Raw genomic sequence first — 25,924 nt, forward strand, 5'->3', positions numbered from 1 at the left:
TCAAGCAACAGACAAACATTTCATTTATTAATTTTTTTGCAATTTTATTACAGTACAGAAGACATTCAATGATGAGTTTTATTTCTGCTTCAAAGTCATCCTGTTGCATATCGAAGAAATTGTGAAAACTGATGTTTTGAAGAAAGCTTATAAAAATAAATGAACACTATATGTTTACAAATCCAAAATTTCTTTCATTTTTCCTTTCGAAAAATAATTACAAAAAATAAGTGCAAAAGATCCTTCTTTACAAGGAGAGCGAATGACTTGAAAAACAATGCGAGCAGTAGCAATGCATTGAATGCCCTTTTCCTTGTAAATGATTACGTCATGTATTAATGACGATATATTGCATAAAGTACTTATAATTTATCTTTAGCCTTTAGTCAATTAAAAAGCGATTAGAAGCTTTCAAACTGAGCAAATAAATATCTTCTATAACATCACATTAACTAACAAAAACACTGACAATCTACTCTCTTTCTCTATCTAAAAAAGAACTTATTTCATTGTTATTGCCTAATTTTCCTATCAAAGTTAAAAACAAGGATTGATTGCAATAGAATACAAAAGAAGTAAATTTAGTGAGTAAACACTATCCGGCTAGTCTTCATGTAGCTGTTGTTGAGCCTTGTCACGCGGACACTCCTTGCGTGACGTGCTAAAAAAGATCTTACTCTACTTGGAGATTTCATTTTCTGAAGAGACAGACCTTTCAGGCGCTGAAGGAGAAAAAGCACTTCAGCACACAATCATAAAATGGAACAAGTGAACAAACTCTGGCTTTCTTGAGTCTTTGACCGATTTAAAAACTTGTAGGATCGCTGACACTGTAGCAACTGCACAGAGCCTGACGTAATGATCGCAATATTGGGACGCATTAAAAACGATACACGTACTATGGACATTTTTCTCCTCTCACCGGAAGGAAACCTGTGTTTGGACGAGCAATCTGCTACATGCCACCTGAAATACGATCCCACATGGCTTTTGAAACAAACAAATTTACCCAACGCACATTCTCTATTTTCATTGGTCTCTTTACGTGACCGTAAAATAAAAATTTTGTAATTTGAAATCATATATTAATTTTGATTTGCTTGGCAATTGAAATAATTTTTTTGTAATTTCCATTACTAATGAGTAATAATGAGTTCTCACTGCTGCCATTTTTGAGATCAGCTGTCCGAGCCGGAACTTGAGATTTCTCCATAATCTTTAGAAATTCAGAACGGATGACTAAACTAATATTTAAAAAAAAAAAAAGATAAAATGGCGATGATGATGATGGCATTTAAAATAGCTCTATTCAGAGCATCTTTTGAAAAAAATCACAAATTCAAAACGGAAAAGTTTCATTTTAGCTACGATTGCCAGTTTGAACTTCGACACGTCAAAAGTACATCAACAAATTGAGCTTATTTCAGAAAACTTGTCTCTCACTTTCATCTCCTGCACAAACAGACCTTGCACTTATTTTTACGTCCTCTGCAAAGCGGTGGCATCAATGTCACACACAGGATTAACTAATGTCCTGCATCATTCAATAATCGACTAAAATCAGCAGCTGCTGTTCACACTCGCGGGGCGCTTCTGTCGTTCGTTTTGGTCGCTTTTAGCTTTGAACCTCTTTGAATTTGACTCAAGAGTGCTCCTCGGCCAGAGCTGCTTGGAGGTCGTGGCGCAACTTTTTCTACAGACACTGGTGGACGTTTGAACTGAGGAGGGGGTGGTACTTCTCTAGGGATGGGAGGCGGAGGTGGTTTCGGCGGATAGGTCGCCATGAACTGAACGGGCGGAACACTTTTTTCGTCAACAGACGCACGTTTAGCTTTTGATCTGGAAATAGAAGAACAATAATTACGGAGGGATTTGAATGTGGGATGTGGGAGGGATTAATATTTTTCTTCATCTATCATCAAGCGCACGTGGTGCACAGGGCAGGAACGAGTTCCCTCTATTCGTATAGGACACAACGCAAGGCTTGCTCCCACTATAATTTCACAGTCCTGACTCCAGCCTCTTTAAGGTGGGCGGTCTTACAATTAGCATGCTGGACATCGGGTCCAGGGTTCCAGGTGCAAGACCTCGCCGGTCATTACGAACTGTTTGCGGGAAAATAAGCTGAAATCATCTAGTACTCTCCACTCAGAATTATTAATGAGTACCGGTAAACTATCAGGGGAGCCGAACAAAAATCCGGGGGGGAGGAACATTCTATCCAGGGGAGTAGTGACTTCCCCCCGGAACAGGAATAAGATCCGGCTGGAAGGGACCCTCTACCATTTGGCATCCACTATGGTCTCATGTACTTGCTATTTTGTGACAGTAAGACAACACAGTACTGATGCACTAATCATAAGAGTAAGTTGCACAATGACAAAGAAGGTTTTCACCTAAATTTGTTGCAGGATAATTTTACTTTAGTCAGTGCGACATGTTTCAGCAAAAATATAGCTACTGCGCATATAAAGAAGTCTTAAAACTTAATGTTAACTGGGCCGTGACAGTCACGCATGCTCTTGAAACACTAAAGATGCTTCCCTCCTGAAGTTTATCAGCAAGACATTTGCGTCATCTAAACTGGATTACTTTGTGTAACTCACTTGGAAGAGCTTTTCTCTTTCTTAACTGCTTTGCCGTCATCTAGTTTTGATTTTCTCGAAGACATTTTTCGTTTCCTTTAAAACGAAAAGAAAAAAACAGAAGTCAAATATAAGCAAACCAAACAAAAAAGCGAGTTGCTGGGTTCATTTACTTTGCATGATAAAATTTATTTATTTATTTAATTTTTTTTTAAGGTAAAGTGTGATGCAAGCGGTTGATAGAGGGAAAAAAAGAAACTCGAGAACTATGGAACGGACTAAGGAATAAAGGAGCAAATAAAAAAGTAACAATGAAAGATTAATGAACTTGTGTGTCTAAAGACTTTAATTTCCCATAGGAATTCGAGAGGATTTCAATAATTATATATAGTTTATAAAAATAGCACAAAACTGTTTAAGAATATCAGTTATACCTTGGTCTTTCCTCGTCGTCATTCCTGTATATTTTAAGGAGTTGTTTCACATTTGAACTAAAACGGACCTAAACAAAGAAAAAAAATCAATTTACAGCGCGAGGTATTTCAATGTCGTCCAAAGTCCAAAAAAATGTCTTTCAATGAATAGAAAAAGACAGACGGGAACTAGACAGACACGCAAAAGGAGGAAGATAAGAGAAGAGTATTCCACTCACTGGACCGGGGTTAAACTTTTTAAGTCCACTGATATCACCTCCCTTGAAGAGTGAATGAGCTACAAGCTAAAAGACAACAAAACTGCTTTTCAATTTAGTGTTCAAAGTAATCTGCTATTGTATTGCTTTTGTTAAAATGGAAACCGTTTCGTTGATTGGTTTAGCCATCTCTTACCACACTCGTAAGAAATAAGATGCAACAAAACAACGAGCCAACCCTGACTGGCTCACTTGCGTCTTTCCCGCTTCAGGCCAGAAATATGTATTTAAAAGAGAATGTAATCGTTTATCTCTCGACGAGGTCACTTCGGAAGCCGCGAATCGCGACGTTTACACTGCATACCGCTAGTCTTCTTCAGGTTGTTATGTTCAGCTGTGATTGGATGGAATTCCAAGGCTGTGTTTGGTGCATCTTTGAATCAAGTATATACTTGCGTTCTTATTGGCTCCTTGCGTTATTTACCCTTCCCCCGATTAGCTATTCTGATTGCTTATGTATAGTTTACTTAACTCCATTCAAAAGGCCTACAGACTGTATTGTATTGAAAACTGAATATGCAACTTTTCTAGTGAAAGATATTTCCAAACCATCCATCACTTGAAACCTTTTTCCCATATGTATAAAAATCAGCAGTAGCACAGGATCTCATACATTAAAATCAGAAATTCAAAGCGCATTTTGCATGCCTGCATCAACAATGGAAGACCACCAAAGAATAAGATTCACACTTACCTCATCCAAGGTTGGATACATTTCACTTTCATTAAAGAATATAAAATTTATAACCTGCAAAAAGGTTAAACGATTGGCGTCATTAAGTTTTCCAAACGTCCATTCATAGCGTTACAAGAGACTGAAAATCATCTCATCAGTGAAAGTTTTAACCTCATGCTGCACAAATTCAAATTACAAACCTCCACAACTGGGGTATTTCTAAAGTTTATCAGCTGTTCTCTCCTTGGTTCTGCTGTGGTCAACTCCCACCCCGCCAGCATTTCATACAGCAGGTGTCCTGTATAAGAAGGATACGAGTAATAGCGTTTTTAGAGGCGAAGATCTCTAGGTAATATACTGAAGAGAGTACCTGCTTGTCCAGTGTCGTGAGACCAAATACCGTGCAACCACAACGGCCGAACAGAAAAAAAAGGAAGCTTCACAGGGAGCCAATAAGACCCAGAGAAGATCCGTGTAAATTCAGTGCAATCTCAGAAAAACACGTACCTATCCAGCCTACAAGAAGGCTCTTATCGGCGATGCATTGAGAACGAGCAGCGAAAACGACGAGACTCGAGCCCAGGAGCGAAGCGTGCGTGCGTGCGAGGGGTCTGTGAGTGGTCTGGTGCGAAAAAAATGAGAACCCTTTCGAATCTCTTGCATGTGCATTGCTCGCCGACTCGAAAACCGCCATCTTCGCGTATCGTATCGCTACGCCAACGAGAGCCTGCCAACAATTTAGTATAGATTAGAGTATACTGGAATCTTTAAAATCAGTTACATCCTTACCAAACTGAATAACTTCAATATCATCGTCTTTGTCTTTTAAAAGCTTTTTAATGGTAGGATAAAGCCTTGACTTCCAGCCAAACAAAGAATTTTCAAAGCCAGAAAGCCTACGAACAGAAATTAGGCAAGTAAGTCGCTTGATTGATATTGCTTCACCGAAAAAATTTAGGGTGATTCATTACAGGTGCCACTCTAACACATGTACTATGTCTGTACATAGTACACAGTAAATGTTTCCTTTCAAAACGTAAAAACATTCAAGATACCAATAAACAAACAGATGCTAAGTACACAGACGTGATCCCGCCTGGTGAAGTGCTGCAGTACTTGTAGGAAATTTCTCTATGAGGGAAGGATTGTACAATACCATCAAACACCGGCAGAAGTAATTCATGTTAAAACCTGAAAGTGCAGGGAAGACCTCTGTAATATAATTCATTAGTTCCATGGAAGGCGAGAAAGTTTGTGACTGATTTTTCTGGAATTAGTTTGGAGCTTACGCCATTATGTACTTCCGAAGAATCTTAGTTGACTTACTTAGCCGTTCCATTGATTACAAAGATATTTCCAGAGTGAACATGACCACATGTTGGGAGGCCCTTGTCTCTCAGATAAACCAGCGCCTGTTCACAAGTTAAAAGACAACAAAGAAACTGGTGAAGTTGAGAACCTCAGCAAACAAACTCAAAAAGGCACTCTGCAGATTGCGTATTGCATGCGCGGCCACATTAGATATTGATAATTTGATTTTATTGACTGAATTGATAATGCAAATTAGCCACCGTAAGAAGTTTCTTTTAAAACCTGACGTTTCCAGCGTTGGCCATTCGTCAAAGCCCTTCGCCATTCGCCCTGACAAAAGGCTAACACTCCAAACATCAGCTTTTGAGAGTCCTAACGGTGGTCAAGTTACATTATCAATTCAAATGATCAAGCTATCTTGATCTAGTTTCGCCCCCTACGGACGCTGCGTCACAGTTTCTTTAGAAACGTACCCCCTTTTCACATTGGTGAGAGAAGAGCGAAACGACGAAAGAAAAAATTCACGAGTGAATGAACTTGAGACCGAAAAGAACAAATAAAGAAGAGAATAAAAAAAAGGATAAACAACAGGAGAACGAAAGAACACAAAGTAAAGAAGAAAACGAATGCACAAAATATACGAACTAGCTTGGGAAGCAGTTGGTAGGCATGTAGGAAATACTCTATATTGCGACAGCCTTACGTACATATTACTTTGCTTTTATTATGATTTACAAAAGGCAGCTTGAATTTTACCTCTAAGACTTGTCGCCCAAAATTACGAATTTGCGTAAGGGAAAGAGCTTTTCCCTTCACTTGGTACTTTTCATCCCAAGATGACTGTGGACGAGACTGAAGGTAACGCAAAGAATTTTAAGCAACGATGATGCATAAATGCGTTTACAAAACTAAACATGGAAAAACCTGGCAAAATCAACAAGCCAGCGCATTATGAAAAGCACTGTTTACATTCTTTATCAGATATGACGACGGGATTGAAAAATTTTCCGTTCCTACTAAGTTATCCTCTTTACGAATCAGGTTTATGTTTTCAAGTCAACTGCAGCCTATGTACAGGGCCTCACTGTCTCCCTTTATCCAAGGGGAAGAAACTCGACGAGCAAACTGTCAGTCCTGCAAGGGCATGAGGCGAGAGTGAGGGAAAAAAGGGAAGAGCACAAGGTAGGGAAACTTTCCTTTCTTTTTTACCTCGTCCCCTCCTGGCTCATCGCTTTTCTTCCTTGCTTTTGCCCCACGCCCTTGGCTAACTTACGGCTCGATTAAGCTTCTCCTGCTTGCATAACGAGAAAAGGAAAGGCTTAAGGTCAACTGACGGCGGAACTTTCCAAGACGTTTGTGTTTTAATGTATAAAGCCAAGGATAATCTATGTCCCTCCTATATTAATGACATTTTTATTAAGCATAGATCTAACTATAACCTAAGGCAGTTTGATTTCTCCGCTGCCAGGTACAATACAGTAACATATGGCAAGCACTCCCTCCGCCATTTAGGGCCCAGTCTCTGGGGAAAATTATCCCCAGACTTGAGAGAAGTTACCAACTTAAAATGTTTCAAAAACAAAATACGTATATTAGATTTAGTTATACTAATGGATTATGGATGCAAGTGCTGTCATCTTTGTAATTCAAAAATACATTTGTCATACTGTAAATATTGATATCATTTATACTTACGCTTATATTTAAATACTTTTACTTTAATTTATATTTATTTATGTTGTGTCCCCTAATTAGCACAGGTTTCTAACCTAAGCTAGGAGGTTTCTTTAGACACCTTAATAAAGTTTCATCATCATCATCACCAAATATAATTTGAAACCTAGGAAACGACAAACTGAATTCAATAAGCCGTGGTTTATATTTTAACAGATCAGGAGTGGGGAAGTTTTAAAATATCAAACATTTAAAATTTAAGACACACAAATTCTAATAATAATACCAAGGTTAAAATTAAACTTGTTACATCAACAAAATAAACATTGAACAACATATGCGCATTTTGGTTGTAAAGTTTCACTGCCTCTCTACTCACATACCCCATATATGAGATCTTTTAATGATCCAGCAGATCGGTATGGATGGATGAACATCACAAGGTTGTGACTAAATACAAAGTCAATGCTCATCAATGGAAAAAGGTAGGGATACTGGCAAAAGAAAGTAGCATTAAAAAAACATATCAGTAAACTAAGTGCACATATACAAGTTATAATATGTACAGCATAAGTACAGATATAGTCAATGTTCATCAATGGAAAAAGGTAAGGATACTGGCAAAGGAAAGTAGCATCAAAAAAACATGTCAGTAAAGTGTAAGTGCACATATGCAAGTTAAAATATGTACAGTATAAGTACAGATATATTTTCGCTATTATTTTCATGAGTTTATCATAATTACAGTACTGAGGCCGTTCTTTAAAGAAGTACTTGACTGTTACCAGCATTTAAGTAACAAATGGCTCTCTAGGGTAGACCAAGAGTTTTCTACTAGGAAACAAATGAGGTATCATTGTTGAAAATGATCAAAGTTTTTTTGCAGCAAATTAAGGAAATTAAACTTCCTAGAATTTTAATAGCCCATTTCGGAACTACCCTTGGCCTCTTTTCCAAAGTGACTCCTGGTGCTCATCCTAGCTGTCATAAGATGATACGTTTTCATTCAAATGCAAGTTAAATTCATTGTCACAAGAACAGTTGAGCACCAGGCCTTGTTTTGAAAAAGAGACCAGGTGGAATTTGGAAATGGCCTATTGCCATTGAAAACCTTGAGATTAAAGTGCAATACAGATGAACTGTTAAAAATTTATATAATTACAACTTTGCTTTGCCAGTTGTAAAGATACATAGCTTGATTTGAAGGAAATGCAAACCTGCAACAGTGAGAAAAGTTCTTTCAAAGTTTTCTTTGTGGCTTTGGTAAAGGGAATCACAGATTGTGAGCTCCAGGGTGTCATCGTCAACACAGCATTGATGTCTTGTTTACTATCTTTTACAAGGAACCATTGTTTATTTACTCTGCTACCTGTGTAATTGTTAAGGATAGGTATAGTTGAATACTTGCCCCATCCTGAACAATCCTTCATGTATATTCATAGCTGCTGATTCACAAGATAAGTATATTCTTAATGATTATATCTATGACAGATTAAGGAAAGTATTGGACTGAACAAACCCCTAACACACACATCTGTGATAAAAGCCCCAGTGGCATAGCCTCATAGCTATCCAATACATGAGCACTGTACTCTGGAACAAGCTTGACAATGAAGCAAGAATGAAAAGCTTGTTTAAAAATTTTACATGATTAATTGAAAAAAACTCCCTCTAAATAATACACATTTAAATTTATTAAATTTGTTGTCTCCATTATGTATTTTTAGTTTTAATTATGACTGTAATTTCCTGCTTCTTCTTAAACTTGACTTAGATAAGACCACATCGTTCAGCTACTCTGTAATGTTATCATGGCATAAATAACCTTATAGTAAATGCTTTTTATCACTATCATTACAGAAATGTACATGTCCAGCACATATTTCAAAATTCTGATGACAAAAATTTTGCACATTTATCATCTCTTCTGAGTTAAGTGAAATAATAGTACTAACAGTTTTTTACTTTAAATTACAGAAATGAACACTCGGCTCCTGTTTCTTACCCATATCTGGTAAATGGTCAATAAAACTATACTTTTTGGAATCCTTTAAATAGTAGTAGCAATTCAGCAACACTGCATCTGCAATATCAAGTTTAAAAACTCATTGGCCTTTTTGGATTGAAGAGGAAATCATCAACGTTAGATAGTTCCCTACCTTTTGCATATCAACATTTCATACTGCAGTTATACAAATTAAACCTATGACCTATTTCTATGCAAAAAAGTACAAAATTAACAATATTTAACATTATTGACTGAGTTAACATGATTTTCAAGCACTGTCACACATCAAACTTAATCATTTGCAAATTAGTTTCATAAATTCTTCACAGTTCTTGTACCTCTTTCTACACTTTTCTGAAGTCTTTTCTCTTCGTCCCATTTCTCAATTAATGATCTTTCCTCTTCAATGCCAATCCGACTCACATAACGATTCCATTTCCTAGAACCATACAAAAAAAAAGAACTATTCGATCACCAAATTTAGCCTATTATATTACAGACTTATATATTTGAAGATGGGTCTAATTTTCCCCCTTTGTGCATGAGTGGTGTGAAGTACATGCAACACTCTGAGATACACTGTTTTTAATGAAAATTCTTTGAAATTTCAAATTGCTAAGCAATGCTTACACTGTCCACTATGAATGTGATTCTTACATACATGTACAGCTGTACAATATAAATTGGCCACTATAAAGAGTTTCTAAAGATGATGTTTAGAGCCCTAGACCCAAGTAAGAGCCCTTGATTAGCCCTTTGGCCCTAAGGTGTTTATCAATTTTCACTATGCTGAGAACTACATTTCTTAACAGCTGTTCAAGTGGTAACTGTTGTGGTCTCCAAATTAGTGATTAAAAAATGTTGGTGACTACATGTGCAGCATTGGTCACTAATATAACAACTTGTGTTTGAGTTGCAAAGTTATTTTTCATGGTCTGAAGTCAAAGGGATAAGAAAGTTTTCATAAAATTTTTCTTATGTTCCATGACTTTCACTTTAAGATTTTGCTTTGTATGCTAGCTATAGGCCCCAGGATACTTGGTAAATTGGCCAGCCATCAAGTACATTTTGGAGTACATGTATTAAACAATTTAAGTGCCTCTTGTTTTCTTTCTCAATAAAAATTTTGCTGGCACCTAAAAATTTTAATTCAGGCCACTTATTTATGATTGAAGGTAGCCAGATGGCCGCTTAAGAGAAAAGTGAGTTTGGAGCCCTGTTTAATAAGAACCATATCCTACCTGGTGCTTTACAAAGGTATTAACAACTATTCAATAACTTTAACAACAATAAAAATAAATTGCAATAACAATGAAACAATGAAACAATCAAAGAACCAACCAGCGTTTACAGATTATCCAGACTATGATGATTAACAAGAATGCAATGCCAATAGCAATCAGGACTGGAAGCTAAAAAGACAAATTTATACCAACACTCAGTCAATCAGTGAACAGTCTGCAATATTTTTCCTCACTGGATTCACTCAATGTTCTAGAAAACAAATTTTATGATATTAGGTACATTATTATGTTCTTAATATCAAATAACTGCTTGCAATCAAAGCAACACAAAAATTCCTAGCTGTTTCAGCTGTTAAAAGTCACATCATTGGTTTTAGTTAACCCATTAATAGCTGTAGCTTTAATGAGAAACTGTATTTTGAAGCTAGTCGAGCAGATTTCGGGTCACTGTTGTGGTTTTAAAAGCTCAAACTTACCACAAACCCATTCACAGCTTGCACACTCGACGGCCTTTTGATCCAAATGCAAAATGGCGGCCTGAAAATCTCGGGCAGGCGCAGAAAGCAAAATTTCGTGATGGGTTGAAAAGTACTGCCCCACTTATGACTTTTACTTTTCTCTCTTTCTCCTGCAATTTTTCCCCCTTTCCTTGCCTGAAGTTTCTCCTCACTTGCTGCAAATTTAGTGGGCTTCATTTTGGTGTAAAGATTTTTTTGGAAACTACTCATTATTTTCAAATCATATGCTCAGAAAGGTAGGTGGGTCATGGAACAAGATTTTCGTGCAGATTTTCAGGTCAAAGTTACCTGGTTTTTTGGCTATTTCACCAATCTCCTTCACTCAATTGCACTCATTCTGGTATCATTTGTAAGATATTTTCAACCTGTTTGAGTATGTGCTCAAAGTCATGCTCCAGCATTAAAAGTGATGATGTCACAAGGTGTAGAAAGGGTGTGGTTCCACATGGGCGCTTACGGGCGCACTAGACGTCAATAGGTTAACCCTAACCCTAACTTTTTCACCTGATTTTACATTAAATAGACCTATTTGATTGTTTAAAAAAAATGGATTTTTCTGAAAAAACTTGGTTCTTTGTTAAACAGTGAGTTTCCAACTCTTGATCTTTCATAATTCTATTTTTCTTTTTCAATTTGTATTATATGCTGCAGCAAAATATGGCACAGCTCGTAAAAATACTCTGCGATACTACACAACAAAACGTCCAATAAGAGATTTATTATCCAACAAGCCAAATTGTTGTTTCAGTGCGGGTGTAGAGTGCGTGACATGTTTTGTCGAGTTCATGAACCCAAAAGGGTGTCGGGTAAAAGAGAAAAAACGCATGTGCTCGAAGTTTTGGGAATAAATATAACCTTGTGTTTCATTATCTGGTTGATTTGAGTGTGTAACATTGGCGACCCTGCCAGGACTGGACCGAAGAGGCTTATCATCGACGAAGAACTGCCTTGGGTTGTGAAGGACAAAGTAATTGGCACGCTTGATTGATTCGTCGAGCGCGAGTTGGTTGTGGTCGATTGCTGTCGACGGCGGACTGATCTTGACGTAAAGTGTCGCATTTCTTTTGTGAACGGCTGATTGCACTATTGGTGAGTACGAAAGATTATTTCTTGGAAGTATGATGGACACCGAGAGTCTGCAGATCGAAATTCAGGCCGCGTTGTGTTCCTTGAGCGAGGAAAGGCTTAAAGAAGTTTGTAGTGGGCTGAACATTACTGTACCACCTGAGAGCAAGAGAAGGTTGGTTTTTATCCGAGCTCTAAATAAATACCTCGAAACGGAAGAATTAGATAATGAGAAGCTCAAAGTGTTGTCGTCATCTCTAAGTATGCAGGGAAAATTTGTACCGGAACAGAAAACGGAACCGCCGAAAGCTTCTGAAAATAGTAAGGCGACCGTCAAAATAGAGCAAAATCCCGCGGTGTCAATTTCAAAATTCAAACGCGACTTCAAGATTTCGGGCCAGATTGGTGACGCGTCGCAGAAGGATCGTTTGAGTTTTTCCTCGCTAGTACATCAAATTGAGAATGGGTTAAAGAACGACTATACAGAGGATGAAATCAAAGAGGCTGTGATAAAAGCGATAAATCCGGCGTTAAGCCTAAGAAGTTATTTGGAGGGTAAGGTAGATTTAACACTGGCCAAATTGAGGAGAATTATGCGTTCTCATTATCAGGAGAGAACAGCAACCGAACTATATCATCAGTTGAGCTCAACTGTCCAACAGCCAAAGGAAAAACCTCAAGAATTCTTGATCCGCCTTCTCGATTTGAAACAGAAGATCTTGTTTGCATCTCAAGAAACTGACTCGGACCTGAAATATGATCCTACCTTAGTACATGGCATGTTTGTCCATAGTTTTTCCCTTGGCCTGCAAAATGAGAATATCAAGATCGAAATGAAGCCCTACTTGGAAAAGAAATTTATAAGCGATGAAGAACTATTCGAGAAATTAAATGTGTGTTTCAGTGACGAACTGGAGCGATCACAGAAATTCGGTTCACAGCTAACCCCCAAGGTAAATACTGTTCAAAAGGGAGGGGACAAGCAGGAGTCAAAGAATAATGGGGTGGAGGAAGGTCTCATGAAAGAACTAAGGGAGCTCAAGGCAGAGGTGGCCGCAGTCAAAGACACTCCGGGTTCAAACCCCCCTCACACAACAGCCTATGAGACAACCCCCACTGTGTAGGACCTGCCAACAAAGTGGGAATGGATGGCCGTGCAACCATTGCTTCAGGTGTGGGGCGAGTGGCCATTATGTACGCGAGTGTAATGCCCAATTCAGCCGACGCTCTCCAGCAGAATTCCAGGGAAACGGCCAGAGGTCACGTCCATGGGACAGGGTGTGACCAGGCAAGAAAACCAGTCCCGTTACGTGCAGTGTGGAAAACAAAGCACAGACCATGTACCACTTAACCGCGGCGGAGCCTGTAAGACCAATAGATATTATTCAAAAGAATGTCAAGTAAAATACAGAGCTGTGCATAAACCAGTTTGCATGGCTATACAGGAACTTGAGAAACAGAAAGCAGCCGGAGATGATGGCCATGATTTGAACACGACGTTTCCCTGCCACCTGACGCCAAGGCAGCAGCTCGGACTGACAAAAATCGTGGGACGGAGGTGCGTGGTAAAATGCCTAATGCAGGGAAAGGAAGTGGAGGCATTATGGGATACAGGTTCCCAGGTTTGTGTTGTGTCAAGGAAGTGGCAACAAACTCACTTACCGCTGGAGGTGTTAAGAAATGTTGAAGAGTTGTTGGGAGCAGGAGAAGAGCTGAATTTGGAAGCGATGAATGGGACAAACATTCCATTTGACGGTTGGATTGAGATCGGGTTTAAGTTGGCTGGGGACGATACAACTGCTCATGAGCTGACAGTTCCAGTACTGGTGGGACAAAAGGAACAAGAGTACCCAATCATTGGCTTCAATGTTATAGAAGAAATCCTAGCTCAATATGGTGGAAACCACCAAGCGGCAAGTAACATCATTCAGCAGTCATTCCCTTCAATTCATCATACTCGCATAGGTACCCTGATCAATTTGATCCAGTCAAGAACACAGGATACCGGTACTGCAGCTGTTAAAGTCGGAAAGAGAGATGTTATGCTGCCAAAAGGAGAGGCAACGACAGTTAAGTGTCAAACTCACCTCGGACCAGTTCCAGAGGGGATGCCAGTAATATTTGAGCCCAAGGAAGACAGCGAGCTCCCAGACGGACTGGAATTGGGCGAGGAACTTACTAAAATAACCCCGGGAACCTCTAGTCACGTGGCCGTCGTGGTCCAAAACAATACAGACAGAAACATCTTGTTAAAGCGCAGAACAGAATTGGGCCGGATACACCTGGTAAAGTCAGTTCTACCAATTCCAAACACTCCCGACTCGTACTCTCGAGGAGACGAGGATTCTTACCCTGAAGCTACCTCGCATCCTGGTCAGGAACAAGATGGATGGGAGCCACCAGTTGACTTGAGTCAGCTAGAAGACAATGAACAATTGATCGTCCACGAAATGCTACGGCAAGAAGCTGGAGCCTTTGCAAGAAACGACGATGATGTTGGCTGCGTGGAGAACTTGGTGCTGGATATCCAGTTAAAGGACAATGAGCCAGTACAGAAGAACTATATCTCCATCCCCAAGCCACTCTATGGGGAAGTGAAAGAGTACTTAGAAGACTTGATTAATCGAAATTGGATCTGCAAGTCCCGTTCGGCTTACTCCTCACCCATGGTCTGTGTTCGCAAAAAGGATGGAAGTCTGCGACTTTGTATTGATTATCGAGAATTGAACAAGAAAACATATCCAGAACGACAGCCGATTCCCCGTATACAGGATATCTTAAATGGCCTAGGCGGCAACAGATGGTTTACAGTTCTGGACCAAGGGAAGGCCTACCACCAAGGCTTTATGACAGAAGAAAGCCGCCCCCTGACTGCATTCGTGACCCCCTGGGGATTGTATCAATGGAATAGAATACCGTTCGGGCTAATGAATGCACCGGCGGCATTCCAAAGGTGCATGAATGAATGTCTAGATGGCTTACGTGACAACATCTGTATCCCCTACCTGGATGATGTCTTGGTGTATAGTACGACCTTTGAGCAACACGTTCAGGATGTCCAACAAGTCCTGCGTCGACTGCAGGAACATGGGATAAAGTTAAAGCCATCAAAGTGCAAGCTCTTCCAACGACAAGTTAGATATTTGGGGCGGGTTGTTTCCGGCGATGGCTACTCTCTAGACCCAGAGGACACGGCCGCCGTACACAACTTGGCGAAACAAAAACCAGCAACAGTGGGTGATGTGCGTAAACTGCTGGGGTTCCTGAGTTACTACAGGCAATACATCCAGGATTTCTCACGCATAGCTAAGCCCCTGTACGATCTAATGGCTGGCCCTGATCTATTGGCTAATAATCATAAGGTAACATGGACAGAGGAACATCAGAAGCGGCTTGACATGCTGGTCGACCGACTAACTTCTCCTCCAGTGATGGCATTTCCCGACTTTACGAAGCCATTTGTACTTCACACAGACGCCACACCCTGGGTGGCAGCAGTTTCAGCAAGAGTTGGCATTGCTCACGCAGAACCGGGCGTCACAGATTTGGTTTTTCGCCAACTTACTTTAGAAGAAATATTAAGGGCTCAACGGGAAGACCCCGACACCTCACGAATCCTGGCCTACAAGAAACGGGGATATCCCCCACCAGGAGGAGAGCGGAAAAATGAGACTCGTACAACATCTTGCTACTTGAGAGCATGGAATAAACTCCATATATCAGCGGACGGGATTCTGTGGCGCCAAACTAAGAGTCGATTGCAGCTAGTATTACCCACAAAGTTTAAACAGTTGGTTTACCAAGAGCTTCACATTGAAATGGGTCATCTGGGTGCAGATCGAGTGGTGGACTTAGCGAGATCTAGGTTCTATTGGCCTTACATGCAAGAGGAAATCGAGTATTTCATCGCCAACAAGTGTCACTGCATCCAGCAAAAGAAGCCCCAAACTTCCCCTAGAGCACCAATGGAGAGCATTACGACAACTGCCCCTTTTGAGATGGTGTCTATAGACTTTCTTCATTTGGAGAAAAGCCAACGGGGATTTGAATACATTTTGCTGATAGTAGATCACTTCACAAGGTTTGCACAGGCCTACCCAACCCGAAACAAGACAGCACGAACGGTGGCTGAAAAGATTTACAATGACTTTGTACCACGATTCGGATTCCCAGCCCGTATACACAGTGATCAAGGAGGAGAATTTGAGAACAATCTCTTCCATCAACTACATAAGTTGTCTGGCGTTTCCAAGTCTCGCACCAGCCCCTACCACCCTCAAGGGAATGGGCAAGTGGAGAGGATGAACCGCACGCTATTGTCTATGCTGCGAACACTCCCAGATTTGAAGAAACGAAAGTGGGATGAATCACTCAACAAGATGATCCACGCGTACAATTGCACGAAGCATGAGGCGACAGGATACGCTCCGTATTACTTGTTGTTTGGAAGAACACCCCGCCTGCCCATCGACCTGATTTTCAATTTGAATCAAGAGAGTGCAGAGGGAGATTATAACACTTACGTCCAAAACTGGCAGCATGATATGAAGGAGGCATACCGGATAGCTCAACAGAATGCAAAGAAGACTGCCGAGCGCGGCAAGCAATATTACAACAAGAGAGTCTCAGGTGGCGTTCTTCAGCCAGGCGATCGGGTGCTAGTTAGAAATTTAACAGAGCGCGGTGGCCCTGGAAAATTACGATCCCATTGGGAGTGCGCTATCCACGTTGTGGTTAAACGAATGGGGGCTCAAAGCCCAGTCTACAAAGTGAAGCCTGAGAGTGGAGGTGGCCGCGCAAGAGTACTTCACCGGAATTTACTACTGCCTTGTGACGCTTTGGAAGCAGATGCCCCAAATCTGGGATTTGGTACACGACCCCCAAAATCAGCAGTAGAGAAACGACTTTTGTCTGTTTCGGGAAATGACCTACAGAATTCGGGGAAAGATGATGATGATTTCGGTAGTGTGGACCTTGTAGAGGAAATACCTACTGAAGTAAGAACTTCAAACTCAGTGTCTCCAGGACGCGATTTGCCTTCAGAGTCAATTGAGGATTCTGCGACTACTGAGGGCACCAATGGGCCATCCAGCGAAATACAACTTGCAAATGAAGGAAGTGCTGACAATGACGGATCAGAGGGAGAGGATATTGCTGAGCAGGACATGTGGACTCGGCCGCAGCGCCAAAGGAGACCGCCGCAGATCTTAACTTACAACTCCCTGGGAAATCCACAGTACCAGTCGGCTGAGCCAGGATTCAGCAGTTCACGCGTTAACGCCATTCAAGCTCCAGCTATCACAGCTATTCATCCGGGAACACCCCTGTATTTCTGGGTGTGGCCATGCTGTTTCCAACCTGTCTACTACTCGAGGGCTTGAGAGGAGCCTCTTATAAGACTCAAACATTAAAAAAAAAAAAAAAAAAAAAAAGAAAATCAAAAGCACGCAAGGTGCTGAAGGAGACAATGTCAAACAACAGCTACAGTAGCTGCAGAGAACCCTGATAAATAGTTTTGTAATATTTAGAAGAACACTTTCATTTTCGGCGGGGGAGTGTGTAGAGTGCGTGACATGTTTTGTCGAGTTCATGAACCCAAAAGGGTGTCGGGTAAAAGAGAAAAAACGCATGTGCTCGAAGTTTTGGGAATAAATATAACCTTGTGTTTCATTATCTGGTTGATTTGAGTGTGTAACACGGGCGAATATCGCGTGATATTTTGTACTCGTCTAGCATGTTATTTGTACTCTTCGAAGCACATTTGGTTAATAAATTCTTGTATTGTTACATGTATATGACATTTGTGGTCGCGTGCAAAAAAAGTGTGGAAAAGGCACTTCTCGTTAACGTTATTGTTGTTGATTCATCGTTATACTATCATTTGAGTTTAAAAGCGCTCTTAATTGCCTGAAAGTTTTCCCATTAAAAATTCTTGCATTCACACGCTGATCCATTATAATTTTTCCTTGTACAATTCATGAACTTTTGTTCTTCGAAATGCACAAGATATGCATTAACACGTACCCAAACATGATCTCCCATGTAATCAACAAACGATCCCATGGTGTAGCCAGTTAACAGACTTGCTCAGTGAGTCTCCTATAAGTACACGACTCTGGCCATTTTGTCTTTAGCAATCCTTACACGATCGAGACAAGGATTTCTTCAGATGTTCACGCTTCAAGACACTTCCACCTCTGTCAAACTCCGCCAGGCGTTCGCATGTCACATGAATGTCATGTGTTATGGACTTCTCTTACAAACTGCTGGTAAATCGTGGGCTCACTAGAAGATGTGGGGGAAATTGGAGGGAAATTGAGGAATTTTGAACAATTATTTCGAGATTAAAATCGTCTAGTCTGTGAAAAGGCGAGATAGTTACGCATTGAACAATTAAATATTCCTGTGGTTCTTCGGGACTGAACGGCTAAACTTCGCTTCTTTTTGTTTCAAAATGGAGGGTCTTTCTGAATCATTCGCAGCCAGTTTTACAGTTTCCTCTGACCCAAACGACACTTCAGCGCCCCATCCAAGGTAAGATCGTCAGTGTAAACCAGACTTCAGTACAACCTGGGTCTCCTGTTCCCTCACAGTTGTAGTGCATCGTCAGAAATACTTTAAGATTCGTCCAAGGGGTTTAGTGAGAGTCGAAAAACTCGCTGATGTGTACATGTATGTGTAGATCTTGCCCCTCTTGCAAAGACGTCACTCGCAGGTCTTCTCTCAGACAAGTGCACTTTATATCTCTTGGTGATGTGTAGTAGCGTTGAAAGAGTATTAAATAGATGTATCTGTCAGCACAGAAATGTGCTCTGGAAATCGAGGGTACTTATGTGTACAGAGTTCCCCCCAGTCCCCCTCCCCCTACACCCAAAAAGATCCCCCCAAAATGTAAGAGTAGACCTTGATTTCCCCAATTAATTGAAAGCAAGCAATGACTTAGTGGCTCCATTAACCTTTTAAATCCCAAAATCTGATTGTCGACTCTCCCCTCTAACTTCTACACATTTCGTTGTAAATTATTTACAAGAATTTGGTGTTAGATCAAGAGAACAACCTCTACCTGATAAGTCTGAGTATTTTCTTTATTTGTTTGGTGGATGGTGTATGGATATTATAGGGTGAAGTTTCAATTATAAATCACTTCTGGGAGTTAGGGGGTTAAACAATGAGATTTGTGATTATCTAGAATACTCATGAGTAAAGATTGACCATAGCAACTATTTGGAGCAAGAGAACTTTAAAAGTATTGTTTACTTATCAATATTCTTTTGAGCCACTACAATGTTTACACTGTGGTACTGTGCAGCTATAGAATGATATACATTGTTGCTGCCACGGCTAAAGAAAAAGCCCCTGTATTTTTTGTCACAATGGGGATGTTGTAATACTAAGCACTGACTTATGTTTACATGCCATCAGGATGACACAGTATAAAATGAAGCCCAGTAACACACCAGATCAGTTTTTACGAAGGAAAAGAATGTTGGAGGAGCAGAAAAAGTATGTTCTGTCCTCATGGAAAATTAATGACATCAGGCCCTATACATGCTGTGATAAAATAATTATGTTTTTCTTATATAAGTTATTCTTTTCATGCATCTTCACTTTATTTCTAAGTTTACTGACGTCATTGCTGTTGGAAATTGTTAGTGGTAACTCAGCACATTGTGTTGTACTTGATATTGTATGTAATGTTCTATTTTGTATCCTCAGACACAGGCGAGACTATGTCAACTATGCAAGAAAACTGGTGGAAGGATGTTTAGAAGTTGAAGATGTCGAGACAGAGGTAAACATGCTTTTTAAAAAATCGTTATTTATTTTGAACTTATCCATTTCATCCCATCATTTCTTTGCTATGATTGATTATTGTTATATCTGCCATTTACTACAAGTTCTGGAAATTAATGGTTGACGTATACTGTAGGAGATGGAGTTTATTGAGGAGAGTGACAAGAAAAGCAGGAGAAGTCGTAAAAAGAAATTTAATCCTTATGCATATCAGGTGTGGCTATTTCATAATTTTATTCATGTCTCAAGTTTGGATCACTTTAAAATTATCATTACAGTTTTACTCAGTAATGTATTCATATTATGATTGAAAATTTGTAGCTCCTGACTAGCTTCTTAGTTATTTGCGGGGCAAACCATTTTATTCATGTATTTTTGTAATAAGAATTTTAATTATGTATGTCTGTAATCAGAATAAGAATAAAGTTTGTTTTGTTGCTCTTTGAGGAGATCTAATTTTGTTCAGAAAACAAAAGTGATTCAGTTTTCTAGACCAATCTAAATACACTTTTTTTCTACCTTGCTCATAGTAAAGTGAAAGCTTAACAGAGTCATTTATTATCTCTTTTCTCTGCCAGCCTAATTATTATTCACTACATGGTATAGATTGGGATCAAAATCTTTGATCAGAAAATTGATTTTTTCTTTTCTCCCTTCTTTCCTTCTTTTTGTTTTAGCTGATGTTATCCGAGTGGCTTGTTGATATTCCTGATGATTTAAAGGGGGAGTGGTTGATGGTTATTTGTCCAGTGGGCAAAAGGAACCTTGTCATTGCCGCAAATGTAAGTTAATATATACAGCCTAGTTCTGTACACCACATGCTCCCAAACACTTGCTAATCTATGTGCAAGTGTAAGTTTATTTGAGGCTCAAGGTACATGTAGCTTCCAATTTGTTGTTCACAACTGATTGTGTGGATTTGACACCTGTTCATAGAAAGTGCCTACCATGCATGCAAAGTAAAGTTCAGGGAGACTTTTTTCCAATTAAGTATTACTAACTTCATTTTGACCTATAATTGTTTAATATGTCCTTATAATTTATTGTAAAATAATATAGGGATATACTGCTGCATACACTAAAAGTGGCTACAGGGTGAACAAGTTTTCTTCATTACTCCCTGGAGGAAGTCCAAAAACTCTCAAACCTGGAGGTATGAAAGTGATTATCAACTTAGACTACTGAACAATGACCAGTGAATGATTTGCAAAATTGTAATACAGCTGTCATAGATTCTTTATTTACTTATTATTTGCTTTAAACTTCTCAATATAAGATGAAGGTGTAAAGGCTGGCCATAACTTTCACCTTTTAATTTTCTTTTCCTTTTTTTTGCCTTGCTTAAGAGTCCCCTTAGTATAACCTCAATTAATTTGAAAAATTTAGAGCTTTTATTGTTATCTTCATTATAAGTATATGTGGTAATTGTACAGTGAGTACGCAATGTAAGATACCTAAAACTACGTGTACATATATTTCTACACCTGAAAATTTAGATTACACCATCTTGGACTGTATCTTCAATGGACTAACAAACACTTTCCATGTGTTGGATGTCATGACCTGGAGAGGTCATCCTGTGTATGACAGCGAGGTACAGTTGTCGCGTTCTTAGCGTAGTGTTCAACCGAAACACGAAGAGTATACAAATCAGTGGTTTATTTTCCTTTAGTGTCAAATGGTGAAACTACATGTAAATAAAATACAGAAAACGATGAAACGAAAACAGAAAACAGGAAATACGACAAGGCAAAAACAATAAAATAACGGAACGTTGAAAACTTACATGAATGGTGCTGCGATGAATGATAAACTGACAAACTGAGGTGATAAATTAAGGTGAAACCTACTGAAACTAAAAAATGCAACACATGAGCTCTGAACTGAACGGGCCTGGGAAACCAAGCTGACTGAGTGGGTCCCAGGGCCCACTGACAAAAAAAAGGCGGCAAAACCCCTAATAACAGTAGAAATATGTAGCTCTGCCAGGGCTTGACACTACACTAACGGTAGCCAACTAGCCATAGACTTGTAGAAAGTCAGTTTTGGCTCATGCTTTTTTATTTCCACAATAGCCCACCAGTTTGGCTAGTTAACTAACTGAAATTGTTGTAACTGACATCTGCAGTGTCACCAGCCACTTGGCTAGTAAGTTGAAAAGTTAGTGTCAAGGCCTGTCTGCACTACTACTGATGAGGCTTGCCTAGTGATTTTTTACAGCCATCATATGTATTTCATTTTGTGATCTCTGATTTGGAAGCTGTTGATAACCTATCAAGAAATGTGTGTGGACAAAACGGATGTCATTGCTTTTCTTTTTCATTTTCCTGTCTTTCAGACAGATTTTAGGTTTTACTGGCTGCAGACAAAGCTTCAGGAAGAGCCTTTGGTGACACAAGCGTCGGCTGACAACCCAGTAAGAGGATTGTAATTAATGGGTTCTTTGCGTGACTTGATCACATGATCAACTTTTGGTAGACACAAAAACAGTTCACTTTTGAAAAATTTTGTTTGCGCAAGCTGAAAGAGCATACTAAAATTGGGAAACCTGAGAATTTTCAGCCGTACATCTCAAAAGTAGTGATTGTAACGGCCACCGAAAGTTAGAAGTATTTGTATTGAGAAAAATAACTTTTGCCACCCAGTCATGCATGCTGACATGGTTTTCCACGCAAATCCTTGTAAATTCTAAAATTTCAAAACTATTGTTAAATCTTTCCCTTAGACACTTAAGGACTCAAAATTGCCTGTTTTGAATTAAAAGGAGATTTGAGCCCTGTAATGCTGAAGGAAATATTTCATGACAGTTTTGAAAATTTTTTTTTTTTTTAATGACATGATCAAGTCATATGAAGAGCCTATGGGTTCATACACTCTGGGAAAAGAAGATTGGCGCTTTTGTAAGGGTAATGGCCTCTCAGCATGGTGATGAGTTTCAATTCCACACCTGATTTTACATGAGGGTTGAGTTTGGCTTTGGATTTTTTCCTTGCTCCAGGATTTTTTTATGTTCACTGGATTTTCTCTCTCCACCAAAACAACTTTCCAAATTCCATTTTAACCCAGAATTAGAGGATGAAGTCCCTTTTGGAAGATCATATGCCACTGCTAAGTTATACTCATAATTATATTTTTCATTAGTTTATTCATATTTGTTCAAAAACAATATTTTATATTTGAAAAAAAGCATCATAAAACAAACAAACAAGCTGATATTTTGAAAACTGATGGAAACAATGTAAAGGGGGAAATCCTGAGTTTGATTCATGTAAGCTCTCTTTAGGGAAGATATAAATTATCTTAACACATTTCTGCTCATTATTCATCAGTACAGATTTATCAGTTTGCATCATCATCCATGTGATGCCAGTTCCATTTCTGAGGCTTTGATCAGTGTCACATCAGTCAATGAGGTAAGAAAAATAGACAACTGACGAGAAGTGGTATCTTAGTGTATTCCTAACTGGATTTCTTTTCATTGCAAATTGACAAAAAAAAAGACACAAAATTGTTTAACCAACAACTTTGTCGCCCCAAGGTAGTCAATTAAGTGTTTGGGCATCATTCACAGTATGAATTTAACTTGGAAAAAATTACTTGCAATTTTCTCCTCAGTGTTAGTGTTCTTAACTTGATCCTACAACAGTGCATGATGGACAAATAACTTCTCTTCAAAATACAATAGATGTCCTTGGGACCAGACTTATCACCCTAAAGTTTCTTTACTTGATATGGTGCCAAATTCTGCAAAATAACTGACAGAAAGGGAGAGAGCATTCGTAATAGAACAAATATTCAGAAGGCCTAACATATCTGTTACAAGTGGAGTGGTTAACAGTCCATTTTACAGTTGTGTGCTCAGTTGCCAAGCCTTTTAATGGGAGTGAGGCTGGGGGTGACCTTGTTATGATACAAACATTGCTACCTTTCAAATGTAAGTCACTGTGTTATTATGCTAACTAGATACAGGTCTCTATCACAACAAGGTCACCTTCAGCCTCACTCCAAATCAAAGGCTTGGCAACTAAGTACACAACTGTAAAATGGCCTATTGCTTAGGTACTATTAAATTTATCTCAAATGACATCCTCTTAACAAGCTAACTTGAACAGTTTTAATTAAGATACCTACAAGGAGGGTGATCTCTCATTATTCAATCTCATGCTATATTGGTACTGTTTGTTCCTGAAAACTATTTAATTGATTTTAGGTCGATGGTTTGTTGTTCTTTCACAAGAGGACGCATTACACTTGTGGAAGAACACCTCTGGTCGGCTGGTTAAAACCGTACATGCTTCCTGAAATATTGGGGCTCCCTGTGCCTGATGCTTTCATGGTAGGGGTTCCTGCGGTAAATAAACTTACTTTGCTGAAGTCGAACAAGGAGTTACGAGATGGCGATGAGGAAAAGAGGTTAGCGAGTGAGAACTGTGTAATTGAAGAGAAAATGGAAGTTCAGAAAACAAAGAAAAAACAGAGGAGAAAACATGTTTCTAAAACTGGTGCAGGAATGGAGGTTGAGGAGGAATCAAAAGAAAATATACAACATGAGGACACGAGTGAAAAGATGGAAGTTTCCAAGAGAACTTCCAAACGAGGAAGACGTAAGAAAGGCGATAATGATATGGATGTGAGTCAGACTGACGAAACAATATCTTGAAGTTGTAAAGACCTCTATCATCAATGGCGGGTGTAACTATTAAGAAAGCTTTCTCTGCGATCCTTTTGAGTGCAAATTCTATCACTTCTAAGTCTACTGACGGGGCCAGGGTGACTCAGTTAAACGCATTTAATAAAAAATAAAAAATGAAAAATAATACTTAATCTCGCAATTTAGTAAGACTCGCACAGTTATAAGAACCAGTTCCTCAGTTTTCAACGAGCCCAGCGGATGCATTCGAGAAGCGACTAGAAATTTTAGCTTTAGCCTCCCCCACTCCTTTCTTGGTCACGCTTTGTGTTTTGTTTGCTAAAGGTAAACTTGAGGACTTGAGGCTCACCATTGACCATGAATCCCGTGACAAACGATGTACAAAAGAAGGAAATTACAGCAAACGTTAGTGACGGATCAATGATCTTATCTACATGTATTTGCCTCTCAAGCCTTGTGCATAACGAGAAAATATGATCCGCCTTAAGGTTCGTTGTTAAAAAGGTAAAAAGGTCAAGCTCAAAAGTTGGGGGGGGGGGGGGAATCCAAGTTTAGGATCGGTTAGTGCGCCCATTTGGTTGCTCCGCTGACAGTCCGTATTTTTGCCTTGTTTTCGGTGTCCTACCGTCGCATATTTTACGCATTCCGTTGCCTCTACATGGTACAGTAGCGCAATGGCGGAATTAAACCATTTACAGGTGGGAATTCCTTCCCTCAGTGGGTATAAAAATCCACGACAGTAATAAAAATTCTTACAATTCATCTTTATCACAGATTTTTTAATTGATTTTTTTGTGCATACACATGTATGTCATGTCTAGCTTGGTTTGTCTCGCGAACACAGTTACAAAAGTTATGTTGAAATTTTGCCTCGTATAACGAAGAAGTCATTTCGGCTCGATAAAAAGCGACCGACTGAAAATATGATAACTGATACAGTGCGCTATGGGCAGAAGGTAATTAATCAGAATTTTGAAATTCTTGGCTCTGCTTCGGGAATGCTTGAAACGGCCATCCACCCTTTCTCTTCGCGGCTCTCAAGTCTTTCTAAAGGGGCTTTCCAAGAATCCAAATTTTTCGCACACTCCTCTGCCTTTTTCATTTCTTCTTCGGCTTCCTTTTTTTTACCAAGATGACACAAAACAATTGACATGGTTTGATGAGTGTGAATCAGCTCGTCGTGTGTGTCTAACACTTCCTCTTGCAATTTAACTGCCTCTTTCAGGTAATTGAGGGCACTAAGAAAAGATACAGCGAACTAAATCTAAGCTCTTTCCGTTGCTACACCTATTTGTTGCAGTAAATATTTAGAAGATATCGGTCCTTTATAATGCTTTATAATTTATAATGAAAAACAAAGTATCATTACTCACGTTTCATACTCTCCCTTCGCGCTAAACGCCTCCCCCAGATCATAAAGAGACCTTGCAGTTTCTTGGTGTGGTCCTAACAGTTTCTGTCGAAGGTTGTTTGATCTCCTGCTGTATTTGATTGCGTTGTCGTAATCACCCAAAGCGTAGTAACTCTTACCAATCCAGTTAAGTGTTGTTGCCGTAGCAGGGTGATCTCCGAGGTTCTCTTCATAAACAGGAAGCACAGAAGCGAGTCTTGTTTGAATTGAAAGCAAATGTTTCCTTTGAACCATTTGAGAAGCTGGGAAAAGAAAAAAAAAAACAGAATAACAGGAAATTGACACATTGCTGAATC

The 25,924-nt window shown here is 39.4% G+C and overlaps 3 protein-coding genes across 7 annotated transcripts in view; 1 reads left to right on the forward strand and 2 right to left on the reverse strand.

Moving 5' to 3' along the window:
- On the reverse strand, positions 1-18,054 carry LOC111328792 (slowpoke-binding protein). 4 transcript variants are annotated; one of them, XM_088755851.1, is made up of 16 exons: positions 17,797-18,054; positions 10,666-11,072; positions 10,287-10,357; positions 9,284-9,384; positions 8,943-9,020; positions 8,155-8,306; positions 7,321-7,431; positions 6,020-6,115; positions 5,279-5,364; positions 4,742-4,848; positions 4,153-4,250; positions 3,971-4,024; positions 3,238-3,303; positions 3,020-3,087; positions 2,607-2,681; positions 1-1,839 (listed from the first exon to the last, which is right to left on the reverse strand). In XM_088755851.1, the coding sequence occupies exons 2-16, from the start codon at positions 10,915-10,917 to the stop codon at positions 1,575-1,577; spliced, it is 1,680 nt and encodes a 559-aa protein (XP_088611977.1). In that variant the 5' UTR covers positions 10,918-11,072; positions 17,797-18,054; the 3' UTR covers positions 1-1,574. The 4 variants fall into 4 exon arrangements, with proteins under 4 accessions (XP_088611977.1, XP_022789034.2, XP_088611978.1 ...); XM_022933299.2 differs by lacking the exon at positions 10,666-11,072; XM_088755852.1 differs by lacking the exons at positions 10,666-11,072; positions 17,797-18,054 and adding an exon at positions 11,563-11,931.
- Positions 18,052-24,985, forward strand: LOC111328793 (snurportin-1). Of its 2 annotated transcripts, XM_022933302.2 has the most exons (11): positions 18,052-18,141; positions 18,226-18,306; positions 19,195-19,275; positions 19,489-19,564; positions 19,703-19,780; positions 20,244-20,348; positions 20,626-20,719; positions 21,063-21,160; positions 21,905-21,982; positions 22,896-22,979; positions 23,777-24,985. In XM_022933302.2, the coding sequence occupies exons 2-11, from the start codon at positions 18,227-18,229 to the stop codon at positions 24,224-24,226; spliced, it is 1,224 nt and encodes a 407-aa protein (XP_022789037.1). In that variant the 5' UTR covers positions 18,052-18,141; position 18,226; the 3' UTR covers positions 24,227-24,985. The 2 variants fall into 2 exon arrangements, with proteins under 2 accessions (XP_022789037.1, XP_022789036.1); XM_022933301.2 differs by having other exon boundaries at positions 18,070-18,306.
- Positions 24,980-25,924, reverse strand: part of LOC111328786 (uncharacterized) — a 9,672-nt gene continuing 8,727 nt past the window's right edge. The window contains exons 7-8 of the mRNA XM_022933287.2: positions 25,591-25,870; positions 24,980-25,455 (exon numbers count right to left, since the gene is read on the reverse strand). Of these exons, the coding sequence (XP_022789022.1) occupies positions 25,182-25,455; positions 25,591-25,870 (554 nt within the window). The 3' untranslated portion in view covers positions 24,980-25,181. The remainder of the gene's footprint in view (positions 25,456-25,590; positions 25,871-25,924) is intronic.

Source organism: Stylophora pistillata, chromosome 4 (genome assembly GCF_964205215.1).
Source record: "Stylophora pistillata chromosome 4, jaStyPist1.2, whole genome shotgun sequence".
Taxonomy (NCBI): domain Eukaryota; kingdom Metazoa; phylum Cnidaria; class Anthozoa; order Scleractinia; family Pocilloporidae; genus Stylophora; species Stylophora pistillata.

Bases quoted from the DNA above. Each gene is read 5' to 3' on its own strand.
- LOC111328792 (XM_088755851.1), bottom strand. From the start codon at position 10,917: ATGAGTAGTTTCCAAAAAAATCTTTACACCAAAATGAAGCCCACTAAA. The intron at 4,849-5,278 runs GTAAGTCAACTA...TTCTGTTCGTAG, and splicing joins GTAATCAATGGAACGGCTAA to GCTTTCTGGCTTTGAAAATT. The intron at 4,251-4,741 runs GTAAGGATGTAA...CTTCTTATACAG, and splicing joins TATTGAAGTTATTCAGTTTG to GACACCTGCTGTATGAAATG.
- LOC111328793 (XM_022933302.2), top strand. From the start codon at position 18,227: ATGGAGGGTCTTTCTGAATCATTCGCAGCCAGTTTTACAGTTTCCTCT. The intron at 19,565-19,702 runs GTAAACATGCTT...CGTATACTGTAG, and splicing joins TTGAAGATGTCGAGACAGAG to GAGATGGAGTTTATTGAGGA. The intron at 20,720-21,062 runs GTATGAAAGTGA...CTGAAAATTTAG, and splicing joins AAAAACTCTCAAACCTGGAG to ATTACACCATCTTGGACTGT.